Source organism: Haemorhous mexicanus, chromosome 33, assembly GCF_027477595.1.
Source record: "Haemorhous mexicanus isolate bHaeMex1 chromosome 33, bHaeMex1.pri, whole genome shotgun sequence".
Lineage (NCBI taxonomy): Eukaryota > Metazoa > Chordata > Aves > Passeriformes > Fringillidae > Haemorhous > Haemorhous mexicanus.
This window is the reverse complement of record NC_082373.1, coordinates 880,591-899,188: the sequence shown is the minus strand read 5'-3', so window position 1 is coordinate 899,188 and position 18,598 is coordinate 880,591. Positions and strand designations below refer to the sequence as shown.

At 58.2% G+C, this 18,598-nt stretch overlaps 1 protein-coding gene across 2 annotated transcripts; it reads right to left on the bottom strand.

Moving 5' to 3' along the window:
- Positions 1-26: 26 nt before the first annotated feature.
- Positions 27-18,577, bottom strand: PAN2 (poly(A) specific ribonuclease subunit PAN2). Of its 2 annotated transcripts, XM_059871946.1 has the most exons (26): positions 18,493-18,577; positions 16,327-16,613; positions 14,865-15,034; positions 13,853-13,973; positions 12,504-12,581; positions 12,142-12,409; positions 10,810-11,152; positions 9,840-9,936; positions 9,256-9,375; positions 9,049-9,168; positions 8,847-8,975; positions 8,532-8,731; positions 8,075-8,217; positions 7,708-7,814; positions 7,239-7,337; positions 6,768-6,844; positions 6,092-6,233; positions 5,702-5,839; positions 5,060-5,119; positions 4,881-4,971; positions 4,647-4,804; positions 4,406-4,549; positions 3,399-3,578; positions 1,554-1,647; positions 1,275-1,472; positions 27-281 (listed from the first exon to the last, which is right to left on the bottom strand). In XM_059871946.1, the coding sequence occupies exons 2-26, from the start codon at positions 16,597-16,599 to the stop codon at positions 247-249; spliced, it is 3,585 nt and encodes a 1,194-aa protein (XP_059727929.1). In that variant the 5' UTR covers positions 16,600-16,613; positions 18,493-18,577; the 3' UTR covers positions 27-246. The 2 variants fall into 2 exon arrangements, with proteins under 2 accessions (XP_059727929.1, XP_059727928.1); XM_059871945.1 differs by lacking the exon at positions 18,493-18,577 and having other exon boundaries at positions 8,075-8,214.
- Between the last annotated feature and the right edge of the window lie 21 nt (positions 18,578-18,598).

Genomic DNA, 18,598 nt, shown 5'->3' with positions numbered 1-18,598 from the left:
CCCCGGAGCCAAGGAGGACACGGTCGCACGGGGGTCCGAGGCTGCTTTATGAGGGCGCCCGGGCCGGCGGGCGAACGGGGCGGGGGTCGGGCAGTGCTTCCCGGTACCGGCAGGGAAAGGGGAGCCCCGGGGCGCCGGGCCCGGGGCGGGGGTCGGGCGGGTCGGGGACAGCCCCGGGCCCGCTGCTGGTTCCAGTTCCACGCGTGTCCGGTCTGCAGCCGGTGCTGCTCCTCACGGGGGCTCCGGTCACAGGGCCAGCACCGGCGGGAACACGGCCCCGTCTGCGGGGACACCGCGGTGACAGGGGACACCGGGGATAGGGCAGGGGGAGAGGGGACACCGGGGGGAGAGGGGACATGGTGGGGGAGAGGGGACATGGGGAGGTGAAAGGGGACACGAGGAGGGGAGAGGGGACATGGGGAGGGGGAGAGGGGACATGGGGAAGGGAGAGGGGACATAGGGAGGGGAGAGGGGACACCGGGGAGGGGAGAGGGGACACCGGGGTGACAGGGGACATGGGGAGGTGAAAGGGTACACGGGGAGGGGAAAGGGGACACTGGAGGGAGAGGGGACAGGGCAGGGGGAGAGGGGACATGGGGGTGAGAGGGGACATGGGGAAGGGAGAGGGGACACAGAGAGGGGAAGGGGGACACGGGGGTGAGAGGGGACATGGAGGGGAGAGGGGACACCGGGGTGACAGGGGACATGGGGAGGTGAAAGGGGACACGGGGAGGGGAGAGGGGACACCGGGGGTGAGAGGGGACACTGCGGTGACAGGGGACACCGGGGGGGAGAGGGGACAGGGCAGGGGGAGAGGAGACACGGGGGTGAGAGGGGGCACGGGGAGGGGAGAGGGGACACCGGGGGGAGAGGGGACAGGGCAGGGGGAGAGGGGACACGGGGGTGAGAGGGGACACCGGGGTGAGTGGGGACATGGGGAGGTGAAAGGGGACACCAGGAGGGGAGAGGGGACACGGGGAAGGAAGAGGGGACACAGGGAAGGGAAGGAGGACGCGGGGGTGAATGGGGACACTGGGGGGAGAGGGGACACTGGGGAGGGGAAGGGGGACACAGGGGTGACAGGGCACATGGCAGGGGGAGTGGGGACACGGGGATGACAGGGCACATGGCAGGGGGAGAGGGGACACGGGGGTGAGAGGGGACACCGCAGGGGGAGAGGGGACAAGAGGGAACACTGCCCTTCTCACGGCAGGGTGAGAAGGGACACAGCAAGGTGAGAGGGACACGGGGAGGGGACAGCGGTGACATCTTACGCTTGGGGCTGCTCTGGCTGTCGGGCTCGGGCACCTTCCAGTCCAGCTTGCGGCCCTTCTCGTAGAGCCCCTTGAGCACCTTGCGGAACTCCTCGGGCTCCGCGCCCTGCGGGCTCAGCTCCAGGTACTTGCGGTACAGCTGCAGCGCCGTCCGCGCGTCCTCGATGCTGTCGTGGGTCTCCCCCTGGATCTTCAGGTCTGCGGGGACACCCCCGGGTCAGCGCGGGGACCCTCGGGGTGGCTCCGCCCCTTCCCGGATCCCGGAGCTCCGGTACCGACCCAGGAAGTACCAGGCGAGGAAGCGCAGGGAGATCATCCTCTTCCTCGGGATGTGGAACAGGTACACGGTGTCGATCACCTGGTCCTTGGGCACCTGCGGGAGTGTCACGGACAGGTTTTATTTCTCCTGAGAAGCCGAGAGGCCTCAGGAACGAAAGGAAAACAATAATTATCGATTATCTGCTGCCGTGGAATGCAACGCGTGCATCTGTGATCGGTCTCGTGGTTGTTTTTAATTAATGGCCAATCACAGTCCGGCTGGCTCGGACTCGCTGGTCACTCACAAGATTTTATTATCACTCCATTCTTTTCCTTTCAAGCCTTCTGATGAAATCCTTTCTTCTATTCTTTCAGTATAGTTGATATATTTTAATATAACATATGATATATTAATATAATTATTATATATTTTAATATAATATATATAATAAAATAATAAATCAGCCTTTCTGAAACATGGAGTCAAGATTCTCATCTCTTCTATTCTTTTAGTATAGTTTTCATATAATATACATTCTATATATTTAATATATATTATATATATTTATTATATATATTTTATATATATAATAAAATAATAAAACAGCCTTTCTGAAACATGGAGTCAAGATTCTCATCTCTTCTACTCTTTTAGTATAGTTTTAATATATATTATATATATTTCATATGATATATGTTACATACATATACTTATTATATATATTTAATATATTTATATATATATATATATATATACACTAAAATAATAAATCAGCATTTCTGAAACATGGAATCAAGATTCTTGTCTCTTCTTTTTCACCTATTCTTCTGTATAGTTTTAATATAATATATATTATATATATTTCATATAGTATATTTTATATATATTTATTATATATATTTAATATAATATATATATAATAAGATAATAAATCAGCCTTTCTGAAACATGGAGTCAAGATTCTCGTCTCTCTCTTCTATCCTTTTAGTATAGTTTTAATATAACATACATTATATATATTTAATATAATATATATTATATATTTATTTTATATATATAATATAATATATAATATATATAAAATAAAATAATAAATCAGCCTTTCTGAAACACGGAGTCAAGATTCTCATCTCTTCTATTCTTTTAGTATGGTTTTAATATATATATATATTATATATTTAATATAATATATATTATGTATATATATTTATTTTATATATTTAATATAATATATAATATATATAATAAAATAATAAATCAGCCTTTCTGAAACACGGAGTCAAGATTCTCATCTCTTCTATTATTTTAGTATAGTTTTAATATATATATTATATATTTAATATAATATATATTATGTATATATATTTATTATATATATTTAATATAATATATTATATATATATAATAAAATAATCAGCCTTCTGAATCATGGAGTCAAGATTCTCATCTCTTCTATTCTTTTAGTATGGTTTTAATATATATATATTATATATTTAATATAATATATATTATGTATATATATTTATTATATATATTTAATATAATATTTTATATATATATATATAATAAAACAATAAATCAGCCTTTCTGAAACACAGAGTCAAGATTCTCCTCTCTTCCCTCGCTGGGGCTGCCTGCAAATTCCACAGGGGAGGGGAGGGGAGGGGAGGGGAGGGGAGGGGAGGGGAGGGGAGGGGAGGGGAGGGGAGGGGAGGGGAGGGGAGGGGAGGGGAGGGGAGGGGAGGGGAGGGGAGGGGAGGGGAGGGGAGGGGGCAGGGTCCTGCTGTGGGGGCAGGGGGCTGGCCCGACCCCTCCCAGCGCCCCCAGCCCCCCAGGGTGGCCGGGGAGGGGGGTCAGGCTGTCACCATCAGGTTGATGACACGGAAATCCTTCTGCAGCCCGTGGCCCACGAACTTGACGCCCACATCGATGAGGAAACGCAGCTTCAGGTAGGTGGATTTGAGGGTGGTCAGGTGCTTGGAGGAGATCTTGGCGTCCAGGTCTCCTGGCTTGATGCCCGAGTACTGGGTCAGGTAATCCACCACCTGTGGAGAGAGCAGGGCACCTGGAGGGGGCTGCAGGGCCCAGGGGCTCTGCCCCTTCCCCAGTTCCCCTCTCAGCACCCTGGGGAGGGGGCTGGTGCTGTAGGACAACAGCCCCAGGTGACCATGGAGGACGTGGGAGTCCAGGTGAGGTCACCACAGAGGACACAGGGGAGCACCCAGGTGGGTGGGTGTCCAAGTGAGGTCACCATGGAGAACACAGGAGTGCAGGTAAGGTCACCAAAGGGGACAAAGGAGTGCCTGGAGAGCAGCCAGGTGTGCATAGGGTGCACCCAGCTGGCCACAGGGAGCACACAGGTGTCCAGATATGGTCACCATAGAGGAGTTCATGGGGAGCACCCAAGTGTGCAGGTGTGGTCACCATGGAGAACACACAGAAACCGAGGTGAGGTCACCATGGAGAACTCAGAGGTGCCCAAGTGAGGTCACCATGGAGAACACAGAGGTGTCCAGGTGAGGTCACTTTGGAGAACACACAGAAACCCAGGTGAGGTCCCCTTGGAGAACACAGAGTTGTCCAGGTGAGGTCACCATGGAGAACACACAGAAATCCAGGTGAGGTCACCACAGAGAACACACAGGAGGCCAGGTGAGGTCACCATGGAGAACCCAGAGGTGTCCCAGTGAGGTCACCATGGAGAACACACAGGAGCCCAGGTGAGGTCACCATGGAGAACCCAGAGTTGTCCAAGTGAGGTCACCATGGGGAACACACACATACACAGGTGAGGTCACTGGCACCTGTAGAGCAGGCCCATGTCCCTCCTGGTGGCCTGGGGAGCAGCGTGAGCCCAGCTGGGCCCCCATACCTGTTCCTGGGTGGAGATGTAGTCATCAATGAAGGGGACCCCCTCGTTGGGACCCTGCCCACGCACGCAGGTGATCCGGGCCACCGACATCTGGCTGGGCTTGATGGTGGACTTGGTGCCATCACTGCGCAGCTCAGCCTCCTCCTGCCACCAAGGACGGGACACGTGGTGACCAAGAGCCCCGGAGGAGCCACCCCCCTGCCACGTCCCCCCCGTCCCTTTGTCCTCAGAGCTCCCCCACCTCGTTCAGCGTGACGAACTCGGCATCCAGCCCCACCAGGTCTCCAGCTTGGGGCATCTCGTTGAGCATGAGGGGGATGAAGGTGGCGTGGCACTTGCGCTGCTTGCGGGCCAGCGAGGCCTCAGCCAGGAGGACGCTGGCCTCGATGGGGTTCTTGACTGTGCAGGGAAAGGGGAAGGAGCTCAGCGCTGCCACCGCGGCGGCGCCGGCCCCGCCGCCACTTCCACAACTCACTGACGAGGTTGTACTTGGAGTTGAGGTTCCTCCGGGCGTAGTAGAGGATGGCTGGAACCTTCCAGCTCATGTCAAACTGCACAGCCTCGCACTGCGAGGGGAGAGGGGATGGTCAGGGACAGCCCGGGTGCCGCCACCCCGGGTGGGTGGCTCCATGGCGGTGTCACCTCGGTGCTCACCTTGTCCACGGGCTCGATGAGGAAGTCGTTGAAGAGGTACCACTGCTGGTGTGTGACTCCCTGGGGGGAAAGGCACAGCCTTAGGGGCCCCCCCAGGGCAGAGCAGTGACTCCTCTGCCCGCTTACCAGGGAAAGGAGGGTGTGACTGTGCCATGTGGGAACCCCCGCCCTTCCTGGGACACTGGGGGGAAATCCCTGCTGCCCTGGGTGGTGACAGAGGACGAGAAAGGATTGGGCTGGACAGGCTCTGGGATCTGCCCAGCTCCTGGCAAAACTCCAGGGAGATGCAAGAGATAAGAGACAGGGATGGAGCCTTGACACACTCTGGGAACTCCTGCCTTGGGCATCTCCAGCAGAAACCAGGACTGCCCAGACCAGCCCTTTCCTCGGGAAGGGAGATGACGTCCCTGCCCTTACCTGGAAGTACAAGGACAAGCTGGCACCGTGCCCGTGGCCAGGAGGAACCAGCCTGAGTGGGTGTGGGAAGAAGATTTCTTCAAGCCTTCCCTCCCCCTAAGGGGCCCCAGCAGCTCTTGGCACGTTCAGCCAAACCCTCCAGACTCGGCTCAGAGAGCCAGGAATGACAGATCCCCCTCGGGAGGGGGGCTCCTGGGAGCTGGTGGGGCTCCAGCAGGGTCTCACCTCCTTCCGTTGGTGGTAGGTCTCTCCCACCTTGATGTGGCCCACCAGGCTGCCCCCGGTGCGGGAATCCAGGATGTGGACAACGGTGGCCATGAGGTCGTAGATGTACACGGACTCGGGGTCGTCTGTTGGGCTGAGCTGAGGGAGGAACAGGCAATGTCCGAGCCCCCCAAACCACCAGCCTGGACATTTCCCTGCTCCCCTGAGTTATCTCCTCATCATCTCTCAGCAGAAAGTGGTTCTGAGGCAGCTCTGCTCCCACAGCCCCACGTGCCTCTGTCACTTCACCCACAGAATTCATCCCTGATTCTGTGACTTCACCCGCGGTGGTTCTGTCACCTCACCCACGGTGATTCTGTCACCTCACCCACGGTGATTCTGTCACTTTACCTCATCAGTCTCGCTCCAGTTGCTCACGTCGAGCTCTTTGCTCTTGGTCAACCTCATCTTGATGGCGTGAGGGATCCAAATGTTCTTCAGTTCCTCCACGGAAGGATACGAATGCCCCGCGTCGGGGTTCCCCAGATCCTTCCTGCACGGGGAATCATGGAAAGCTGAGCTGGAGGGAGATGTCACCCAGGCCAGGACTCCCACCCAGCTGCTCCCCAGCTGATTTTCTGTGATTTTCTGATTTTCCTGAAGTTTCTGTGGGAAGCTGGAGCTGCCTGGAGCAGGACTCTGGGAGAGGCGCTCAGCCAATGTGGTTTTGGGGCTTTTGTCAGTGACAAAAGGGGCACGAGGTGGGTGACAAAGGGGATGTGGTGCAGCCTCAGACAGGCAGGTTATCAAATTGACATTATTTACGTGAAAAATAGCCCAGAGAATCACCCAGGAGGTGTCACTGCTCAGAGGTGCCAGCCCAGGAACAGAATCCCAGAATCCCTGAGGTTGGAAAAGCTTCCCAAGGCCATCAAGTCCAACCTCTGGCCAATCCCCACTTTGTCACCCAGACCAGAGTGCCACATCCACTCATTCCTTGGCCACCTCCAGGCATGGTGACTCCACCACCTCCCTGGGCATGTCCAAACTCTTTCCATGAAGAAATTCCTCCTGAATTGTCACCTACCAGTCTCCAAGAGAGATCTCCTTTCCCTTGGTGATGTCAAAGCCTCCTCTCTTCATCATGGCTTTCTGAAAGGAATACTGGCAACGAAACACAGGCAAGCGTCAGCACACGGTGACAGGCCAGCCCTGGGGACACGTGGGTGACAGCCAGGCCAGGAGCAGGGAAAATATTAAATATTAAAGTTGGTGACAGGGAGAAAGCAAGGGAAACCCAACGTCCCAAGGTGCTCCCGGGGGACCTGGGGGAAGGACAAAGTCACTCCTGCAGTCCCTTCAGCTCTGCCACGCCAGGAGATCTCGTCTTTTCCAACTCCAAAGGCACAGACCGTGCCCCAGGCATGACCCAACTGCTCCAGGTCCTCAGGTGGAGGGAGAGAGGCCAGAGCCAGCGAGAGCAGAGTGAAAACCTCGGCGGGGCCGGGCACCGCAACCCCCGCGTGCCGGGACAACGGGCCCGGAGGGTCTCCCCCACCTCAGCCTGTGTCTTCCAGAAATCTGCCTCCTTGGAGCTGTTCACCTCACAGTTAATGACCAGCACGTCTGGCAGGCAGCGGATGTTCCTGGTCTGCACCTGCAGGGAGAGGGGGAGGTGGGAATGAGAGCTCTGGAGAGGCTCAGAGAAGGATTTGGGACATCCGAGCGGGATTTGGGACATCTGCCACTGCCTTGGCTTCCTCCCCTGCCTGGCTGCAGTCCTGGGGGCACTTCCAGAACGACAGAGCTGCTCCAGCAGCTCCTGGGGGGTTGTTTCTCCCTGCTGAATCCTTGCCCCTGCGAGAGGAATTCACAGAGCCCAGGAAATACCCCACGGCTGCCAGCCGGGCCGGGAACCGAATCTCTGGCATCCGCTCAGGAGGTTCCCCGGTGACTCAGGGAGAAACTGCCCCCCTCATGCCCGTGTCCCCCGGCCCCTCATGCCTGTCCCCCCGTGCCAGGCTCACCGTGGGCTGGTACTTCTCACAGTTCTCACACCAGGCTTGTGTGTTCTGCTCCAAGCAGATGCTACGCTTTAAAATTTGGGCGAACTCGTAATCCTTGGCTGGTTTTTCTGGAGGGAGAAAGGAGAATAACGTCACCTCCCCAGCACACAAACCTTGACCAACTGAGCTCAGCCAAACCTCTGGGGTTTTCCTCACAACCACCAACCAGAAGGTCAAGCCCCAAAAGTGTCTTTCTGAAGCCAAAAGCTTGGGGGGTTGGAAACCCACCCCTGGAGCTGAGGCAGCTCCTGGCTGTGGGTGTGTTCCAGCTGGAAAAATCATGGATGACAAACCCCACCCAGCTGAGGGGGCTGGGCCCTGCTCTTACCGGTGCTGTCGGGGTAGGAGAGGGTGAAGAGCAGCGTGGAGGACACACGGACAGTCTCCTTCCCACAGCGGCACATGCTGCAGTTCTCCATCTCACAACTGAACAGCTGCCCGATCACAGAGTCCCCTGAGGAGCCAAAGCTGCTGGAAAAACAGCACTGGGATCAGCAGAGATCCCTAAGCTAGGGACTCACAACTCCCAAATTCCAGCAGAGTTTGGGGAATCAGAGCAGTCCCAACCTTCCAAGCCCCTCTGTAAAGCCTCAAGCCTCCAAACAGGTTTTAGGTGGGCAGAGGCTCAGCACAAAGTTCAAATCTATGGAGAATTGCAGTTCCCATGGATCCCTCAAGGCATGAGTGGCAATAAAACTTCCCGAGGGATGGGTGGGGTCTCAGGTGAGCAGTCCCCCTCCCCAGCTTGGCTCATTCCCTGTCCCATCCCTATGGCAGGGCCTCACCTGCTGCCAGCCCCCCGGTAGGCCTGGGGTCCCTCCTGCTCCTGGGTTTCCTGGTGCAGCTGAGTCAGGATGAAACGGTTCCAGCTCTGAATCAGCCTCCCCAGGTTCACCTTCCCCGTGGCTTCATCTGAGTCTGCCAGGATCAAGCCCAGAGCCGACGCCTCCGGGATCGTGCGGAAAGCCCGCAGAAAATTGCTTCCCTGGGCATGGGGAGAGCAATGTCACCAAGGTGGAGTGACAGGAGTTTCCATCTGCCTGCCCAGCACCACTCCCGTTCCTCTGCCATCCCCCTGGGCAGCCCAGCCCAGCACAGACCTGGCAGGGGTCTCCTCGAGACAGGTCCAGCATGTGGAAGAGCAAGCCCAGCTCGCAGCCCAGGCAGAATTCCTTCTGGCACAGGTGGTTCTGGACCAGGCAGCGAACTGGCTCCAGGAAATACAGCACCTGGTGGAGAGCCAGCAGTCAGGGGGACTCTGGGGGGACACAGGGGTCTGGGTGGCACTGGGGCAGCTCCCACCTGGATCATGCAGTTGCAGTAGGCGTTGGGAATGTGGGGCTCCAGCCCTGCAAACAGCGTCTTGTTGTAATGCTTGAAGTCAAAATCCTCCAGGCCCAGCTTGGAGTATTTGATGGTGACCTGAGCAGAGATGTGACAGGTAAAAAAACACCTCCCCACGGAGCCTTTTCCCCACTCTGCCCCAGAGCAGCCCCCCAAGGCCACCACCTTCCTGTACTTCTTGGCCACCCTGTAGAGATGTGGCTCCTCCTCACGCCCGATCGGGGACTCGGGGACTTGGCTGAAGTTGTCAAACTCGTTGTCCATCTCCTTTAAGCGATAAGGAATCTTGGAGCAGAGAGAGAAAAGGGGTGAGCAGCTGAACCCTGAGCTGGGGAGAAACCCCACAAGCAGCTCCTGGGCTTTCCTGCTTCCCTGAATGAGCAAAGGGATCCACCAGAGCAGAGTGGGGCCCTCCCTGGACCTGCAGGAGGCCTCCACACCTTCCTGCTGGCAGGGATTTGTCACTGTGGGAAAGCACAGGGCAGTGTTTTCCCAAGGCTGAGGGACGTGCCATGAACCTCCCAACAGCTCAGACCTTCCCTGCCCTCAGAGCCATGGAGGGATGGAGCTGGGAATTCCAACTCCATCCCTTTGCTCAGGAGAAGCTGCCACCTCCAAACTCCACCTGCGGGATGGGATTCCACCTCTTGTCCTGAAACCTCAGGGATCCCTCAGCACGCAGAGAGCTCCATCCCCTCCCAGGCTGCAGAGCTCCACCCTCCCAAAATCCCCCTCCTGGCAGTGGGTACCTGGTTACGGAGCTTGGTCCTGGGGTTTGGGGCGTAGCCGATGAACCCCACCTTCTTCATGGTGCGCAGGATCTCGGGATCCACCGGGGGGGCTCGCCTGGAAACACCCCCTGACTCAGAGCAGCACCCCCCCCACCCAGGGGGGGCTCAGGGACCCACCCTGAGGGGGTCCTGAGCGTTCCCCCCTCCCCAGGCTCATTTTCCATCCCAGTGAATGACGTGCCAGGGCAGCAGTGCTGAGTATGGGGGGTAGGAAGAGGGAAAAGGAGATTCCACATGGGCAGAGCAGAGGCAGGATCCCACTGGGAGTGGGAGGGAGGGAGGTTGGACCATGTCCCACCATCCTCACACCTCCACCACAGGAAACTCATCTGGTGTTTCCCAGGCAAGCAGGAATGATGCCTTAGGATTCAGCTTTTATATTTTTCAGATCCTGCATTGCTTTATGGTATAACTCAACAACTCCACAGCCTGTCAGCTGCTGTTCTCTCCTTTTATTTACATGAAACAATTCCTCTCTGAAACTCAAGGACACTTGGCTCTAGCTCCTAGAAATGTAAACAACAGTGAATTGAGGGGGGCAAACTTGGAGTAAATGCCTCCATTATCTGAGGCTGTAATTGGAGTAACTCACTCCATTACCTGAGGCTGTAATTGGAGTAACTCACTCCATTACCTGAGGCTGTAATTGGAGTAAGTAACTCCATTATCTGAGGCTGTAATTGGAGGATTAACCCCTGATTTATAAATGCACCAAACTTATAAAAGTGTGAAAAACTCATGACCAACATTTTGGGTGTAACCTCTGGGCGACTTTAACTACACAAGGTGCGCCTATTGAAAGCCTTCAATAAAAACCTGCTTTTCATTTAATTCAATCCCTCTATCCTCTGTTCTAGGGAACAGAAAAGGAGGAGGACTCTGCCAGAGTGGGAATTTGGGAATTCTTTCAGTGGGAATTTGGGATTACCGCGGCGCCGGGGCTGAGTTGGCGGCCGGCCAGTCCGAGAGCAGCGCGTCGCTGGTCAGCGGCACCGGGATCAACGACAGAGGCACCAGGTCCTGGTTCCAGTCCAGGTGTGGCAGCGTGTCCACCATGCAGGGCAGGGCAAAGTCAGTCTCACGGGAGTAGGCGTTGAAAGTGACCTCTGGGGAGTCGGCCCAGAGGTGGACGCAGCCCTCGGAGTCGCCGAAGGCCAGCGCCTGCTTGCTGGCGGACACGTCGAAGGTCATGATGAGCGGCCCCACGGTGTTGACGTGGAAGATGTCGGCAGGGTTGGCCAGCCCGGTGGGCTCACAGAACTGGCACTGGCCTGGAGAGGAGGGAAAATGGGGAAATGTGGTGCTAGGAGTGGCTGGGAGTCAGGATGTGGCGGCACGCTGCTGGCAGTGGGATAGCGGCGCTTGGATGAGCGTTGTCCTGAGTGGGAAGGGAGGCACAAGGAGCGAAGTCCAGCTCCTGGTCCTGTGTAGGACAAGGCTAAAAGTTCCCCAGCCCCCAGATTCAAGCACCTGAGAGTGTTGTCTCTGACCTCTTGAATGATGGAATACCCTGAGCTGAAAAGAACTCACACAGATCATTGAGTCCAACTCCTGTTCTTGCACAGGACAAGCCCAAAAGTTCCTCAAATCCCCAAATCCCAACACCTGAGAGCCTTGTCGCTGACCTCTCAAATGATGGAATACCCTGAGCTGAAAGGAACTCACAAGGATCATTGAGTCCAATGCCTGTTCTTGCACAGGACAAGCTCAAAAGTTCCTCAAATCCCCAAATCCCAACACCTGAGAGTGTTGTCCCTGACCTCTCAAATTATGGAACATCCCCTGGAGGAAAAACCTTTTCCCCAAATCTCACCTAAACAGCTCCAGCCATTCCCTTGGGTCCTGTCACCATCCCAGAGAGCAAAGTGAGGAATTTGTGAGCTCTCCTGTCATCCTCCTCTGCTCCAGCCTGAATCCTACAGGACCCAACCCTGAACTTGGGGACACCAGGACCAACCCCACATGTGGGAAAGGGATAAACCCCCCCTCCATAACCCCATAACCCCAGGTTATGGGTTAGGCTTTTCCAGGTTATGAGGGACATTCCTGGCACTCCTGGGTGCTCCAAACCAGGGGAAGGCAGCTCAAGCTTTCCCCTGGATAAATAAAAAATCCCAACACGACCCCACAGCAGTGACAGGGGAAGCAGTGAGAGGTTTTGTGCTCTGAGAATTTACAAGGACAGATAAAGGGGGGGAAAGGTTTTAGAAATGAAAATAGAGAATTTCTGATAGAAGTGTCACCCACAGCGTGACCTCACCTGTCTGGGAGATGATTGCCAGGCGGGAGGTGTAGGTGGGGATGAAGCGGAGGAAGAAGGGGTCGATGTGGACCTGCAGGGGGGTGGTGGCCCTCATCATTCGGAGGTCATAGACCTTGAGGAAGCGGTCACAGGCCAGGCCATTCATGCGGCTGGAGAAGCCACAGGTCACCAGCAGGTTCCCGTGAACGTCAAAATCCGACAGGCTCCCGGAGTGGGCGTCAAACTCGTGCTCCACCACGAAGGTGCGCAGGTCACGCAGGGACACCTGAGAGGGGAGGGCCTGGCTGTGGTCACCCAGGCTCTGGAGGTCTGGGAAGGGCTCAGATTCTGGGATTTTTCCCTCCCTGCACGGGGGTTACCTTGCCTGAGGTGTGGCCGCAGAAGAAGAAACGGTTGGATTGCCTCATGATGGTGATGCCGGGCACCTCCACGGTGTACTGGGAGAGAGGTGGGGAGAGCAGGGGTCAGCAAAGGGCAGGGATGGGCAGGGATGGGCAGGGATGGAGCAGGGATGGAGCAGGGATGGAGCAGGGATGGGCAGGGATGGGCAGGGATGGACAGGAATGGACAGGGATGGAGCAGGGATGGAGCAGGGATGGAGCAGGGATGGGCAGGGATGGGCAGGGATGGACAGGGATGGAGCAGGGATGGAGCAGGGATGGAGCAGGGATGGAGCAGGGATGGAGCAGAGATGGACAGGGATGGGCAGAGAAGATCAGGGATGGACAGGGATGGAGCAGAGATGGGCAGGGATGGAGCAGGGATGGAGCAGGGATGGGCAGGGATGGACAGGGATGGGCAGGGATGGACAGGGATGGAGCAGGGATGGAGCAGGGATGGAGCAGGGATAGAGCAGGGATGGAGCAGGGATGGAGCAGGGATGGAGCAGGGATGGAGCAGGGATGGGCAGGGATGGGCAGGGATGGAGCAGGGATGAAGCAGGGATGGGCAGGGATGGACAGGGATGGACAGGGATGGAGCAGGGATGGAGCAGGGATGGGCAGAGAAGATCAGGGATGGACAGGGATGGAGCAGAGATGGAGCAGAGATGGGCAGGGATGGGCAGGGATGGAGCAGAGATGGACAGGGATGGAGCAGGGATGGAGCAGAGATGGAGCAGGGATGGAGCAGAGATGGAGCAGGGATGGAGCAGGGATGGGCAGGGATGGGCAGGGATGGAGCAGGGATGGAGCAGGGATGGAGCAGGGATGGAGCAGGGATGGAGCAGGGATGGGCAGAGAAGATCAGGGATGGACAGGGATGGAGCAGGGATGGAGCAGGGATGGGCAGAGAAGATCAGGGATGGACAGGGATGGAGCAGGGATGGAGCAGGGATGGACAGGGATGGACAGGGATGGAGCAGGGATGGAGCAGGGATGGGCAGGGATGGACAGGGATGGGCAGGGATGGACAGGAATGGACAGGGATGGAGCAGGGATGGAGCAGGGATGGAGCAGGGATGGGCAGGGATGGAGCAGGGATGGAGCAGGGATGGAGCAGGGATGGAGCAGGGATGAGAACGGAGATGAGCAGGGATGGGCAGGGAAGTGAGAAAAGATGAGCAGGGAAGAGAGCAGAGATGAGCAAAGATGACCAGGAAAGAGCAGGAAAGAGCAGGGATGAGCAGGGAAGAGCAGGGAAGAGCAGGGATGGGCAGGGAGGAATCCCAGAGCGAAGCTCCAGGGAGCAGCCCCCAGCCCAGCCACACCTTCTGTGTCTCCTGGACGGTGTTGAGGTCCATCTCCAGCACGTGGTTCTGCAGCCCGGCCACCAGCAGGGTGTTGTTGTCCGTCAGCAGGAGGCTGTGCATGTCCTCGGATTCATCCATGCTGGGGGACAGGCAGGACCCCTGAGACCCCTGACACACCTGAGACCCCTGAGACCCCAGAGACCCCTGAGACCCCTGAGACCCCAGAGACCCCTGAGGCCCCAGAGACCCCTGACACCCCAGGGACCCCAGACACACTTGAGACCCCTGACACCCCAGAGACCCCAGGGACCCCAGACACACCTGACACACCTGAGAACCCTGAGGCTCCAAAGACCCTGAGGCTCCTGAGACCCCAAACACACCTGAGACCCCAGAGAGCCCTGGGACACCTGACACTCCTGAGACCCTTGAGACCCTCAACACCCCTAAGGCTCCTGACACCCCTGAGACCCTAGAGATCCCTGAGACCCCAGGGACCCCTGAGACCCGTGACACCCCAGAGACCCCTGAGACCCCAGACATCCATGAGACCCCTGCCACCCCTGAGACCCAAGACCCCTTAGACTCCTGACACCCCAGAGACCCCTGAGGCTCCTGAGACCCCTGAGGCCCCTGACATCCCTGACAGCCCAGAGACCCCCGAGACCCCTGACACACCTGAGACCCATGACACACCTGAGACCCCTGGGACCCCAGACATCCATGAGACCCCTGAGACTCCTGAGACCCCTGAGACCCCAGATATCCATGAGACCCCTGACACTCCTGACACCCCTGACACCCCAGAGACCCCAGAGACCCCGAGACCCCCAGAGACCCCTGAGACCCCAGAGACCCCAGAGACCCCTGACACCCCCAGAGATCCCTGAGACTCCTGACACCCCTGACACCCCAGAGACCCCTGACACCCCAGAGACCGCTGAGACTCCTGAGACCCCAGAGACCCCAGAGACCCCTGCCCAACCCCTGGAGGGAGCAGGGAAGGGCTGGAAGGGCCAGGAGCACTCACAGGTAGTCGAAGATGATGAGGCCTCCCCGGGACAGGTACTTGAGGTTGGTTTTGGTGAGGAAGAGGACGCCGTTCTCCAGGCTCTGGATCTGGCGGATGTCGTCGCTGCTGTTCACCTGGAAGGAGGAGTAGCGCTCCAGAGTGGGCCCGAAGAAGGAGGTGGCATGGCCCTGAAAGCACAGGGGACAGGGATGTCACAACCCCATGTCCCAGTGGGTGTGACACAGCTGAGTGTTGCTTCATCCTCTGCCAGATCTTGGATTTTCCAGGTTATGGGGGCATTCCAGGGTGCTCCAAGCCAGGGAAGGCAGCTCAGGCTTTTCTCTGGATAAATAAAAAAATCACAACATGGCCCTGAAGCCCTGAAAGAAGAGGGGACAGGGGTGTCACAACCCCTTGTCCCAGTGGGTGTGACACAGCTGAGCATCGCTTTGTCCTCTGCCAGATCCAGGTTATGGGGGTTTTCCCCCCCAGAGCTTCCAAAAACCCTCCAGAGCTTCCCAAAACTTTCCCAAACCTTCCCAAAACCTTCCCAGAGCTTACCAAAACCCCTCCAGAGCTTCCCAGAGTTTCCCAAAACCCCTCCAGAGCTTCCCAGAGTTTGCCAAAACTTTTCCAGATCATTTCCAAAACCACTCCAGAACTGCCCAAAACCTCTCCAGAGCTTTCAAAACCTTTCCAAAACCTTCCCAGATCTTCCCAAAACCTCTCCAGAGCTTCCCACAACCTCTCCAAAACCTGTCCAGAGCTTCTAAAACCTTCCCAAAACCTCTCCAGAGCTTCGAAAACCTTTCCAGAGCTCCCCAGAACCTCTCCAGAGCTCCCACAAACCTTCCCAAAACCACCCCAGAGCTTCCAAAACCTCTCCAGAGCTCCCTCCCCCAAACCTTCCAGAATCTTCCCAAAACCTCCCAGATCTTCCCAAAACCTCTCCAGAGCTTCCAAAACTTTCCCAAAACCTCTCCAGAGCTTCTCAAAACCTTCCCAGATCTTTCCTAACCTCCCCAAAACCTCTCTAGAGCTTCCCAAACCTTTCTGAAACCTTCCCAAAACCTCTCCAGAGCTCCCCAAAACCTCTCCAGAACCTCCCAAAACCTCTCCAGAGCTCCCCAAACCTTCCCAAAACCCCTCCAGAGCTTCCTACAACCTTCCCAGACCTTCCCAAAACCTCTCCAGAGCTCCCCCAAACCTCTCCAGAGCTTCCAGAATCTCTCCAGAACCTCTCCAGAGCTCCCAAAAACCTCTCCAGAGCTTCCCAAAACCTCTCCAGAACCTCTCCAGAGCTTCCCAAAACCTCCCCAGAGCTCCCAAAACCTCCCCAGAGCTTCCAAAACTTTCCCAAAACCTCTCCAGAGCTTCCCAAACCTTTCTGAAACCTTCCCAAAACCTCCCCCAAACTTTCCCAAAACCTCTCCAGAGCTCCCCAAACCCCTCCAGAACCTTCCACCAGCTCCCCGCGTACCCCGTGGTTGCCGACCCACAGCATCTCCTCGTGCAGGTCGAAGTGTGCCACGGCCACGGGCACGCCGACCTCGGAGACGGCCGTGTGCAGCTCGCTGTAGATGCCCTCCATCAGGGGCACCGGGTCGGGCACCGGGAGCCCCTCCAGGGCCACCCCCTCGGGGTCCAGCTCCACCAGGTTGGGGTTCAGGTGCGGGTCCAGCACCGGCTCCAGCGCGGGGTGCAGGGGAGGAGCGAACTCGGCCAGGGAGGGGTTGAGCCCCTCGAAGTTCATGGTGGGTCCTGGCCCTGGAGAGGGGGGAGAGGGACGGGGGGCGGGTCAGGGACAGGAGGGGGGGCTGGAACCGGGGATGGGACGGGGGAACCGGGCACGGGACGGGGGAACCAGGGATGGGACGGGGGAACCGGGAATGGGATGGGGGAACCGGGGATGGGACGGGGGAACTGGGGACGGGACGGGGGAACCGGGGATGGGACGGGGGAACCGGGGATGGGACGGGGGAACCGGGGATGGGATGGGGGAACCGGGGACGGGACGGGGGAACCGGGGATGGGACGGGGGAACCGGGAATGGGACGAGGGAACTGGGAATGGGACGGGGGAACCGGGGATGGGACGGGGGAACCAGGGATGGGACGGGGGAACCGGGAATGGGATGGGGGAACCGGGGACGGGACGGGGGAACCGGGGATGGGACGGGGGAACCGGGGATGGGATGGGGGAACCGGGGACGGGACGGGGGAACCGGGGATGGGACAGGGGAACCAGGGATGGGACAGGGGAACCAGGGATGGGACACGGGAACCGGGGATGGGACACGGGAACCGGGGATGGGACGGGGGAACCGGGGATGGGATGGGGGAACCGGGAATGGGACGAGGGAACCGGGGATGGGACACAGGAACCGGGAATGGGACGAGGGAACCGGGGATGGGACGGGGGAACCGGGAATGGGACGAGGGAACCGGGGATGGGACACAGGAACCGGGGATGGGACACAGGAACCGGGGATGGGATGGGGGAACCGGGGATGGGACGGGGGAACCAGGGATGGGATGAGGGAACCAGGGATGGGATGGGAATGGCAGCTGGAATCGCTGGGGCTGAGGGACAGGAACGGCAGCCGGGACCGGGATCCCGGGGGTGAGGGGCAGGAACGGCAGCTGGGATCGGGATCTCTAGGGATGAGGGACAGGAACGGCAGCGGGAATCACCGGGGGTCAAAGACAGGAACGGGGCTGAGGGACGGGAACGGCACCTCCCGGGGCGAGGAGCAGGAACGGCAGCCGGGACCGGGATTCCCGGGGTGAGGGGCAGGAACGGGGATTGAGGGGCAGGAACAGCAGCTCCGGGATTGAGGGACGGGAACGGCAGCGGGAATCACCGGGGGTGAGGGACGGGAACGGGGGCTGAGGGGCAGGAACGGGGGTCAAGGGCAAGAACGGCAGCCGGAGTTCCCGGGAGCTGAGGGGCAGGAACGGCAGCCGGGATCACCGGGGGGATGCGGGAGAAGGGGTGCCCTCCCCTGGGCACCCACCGGGCAGGGGGACCTGGGCACCGGGCACAGGCCCTGAGCACCAGACAGGGGTCCCTGGGTGACCGGGAGGGGTCCCTAAGTACCGGGCAGGGATCCCTGGGTACCGGGCAGGGGTCCCAGGACACCGGGCACGGTCCCTGAGCACCGGGCAGGGGTCTCTGAGCACCGGGCACTGATCCCTGAGCACCGGGCACTGTCCTTGGGTACCGGGCAGGGGTCCCAGGACACCAGGCACTGATCCCTGAGCACCGGGCAGCATCCGGGCTAACCGGGAAGCAGCCCAAGATGCCAGGCAGCCTCCCGGGGATACCGGGCAGTACTCCCAGAGCACGGAACAACCTCCAGAGGAAGCGGGCAGTGTCCCAAGGCACCGGGCTGTCCCGGAGAGCCAAACCGGGCCCCGCCCGGGCCCCGCCCCGCCGCACCCCCGGGGCTCCGGGCCAGCTCCGCACCCGCCGCCTTTATCATCGCGGCCCCACACCGAACGCGCCGGCGGGACCGGCGGTATCAGCGCCCGCAGTCCCAGGCGTGGGGCCGGGCGGGGAGCACGGTGGGAGGGGCCCGTCCCGAGCGGCCGCTCTCACCGGGCCCCGGAGCAGCCACCCCACACCCCGCCGCGCGCGCCGTTACCGAGCCGCCGCGGGCAGAGCCGCGCCGGGGCCGCGCTGCCGGGCTCGTCCCGCTGCGCCGCCGCGGCCGGGCCGGGGCCGGGGCCGCTCCCGCCGTCGCTACGGCA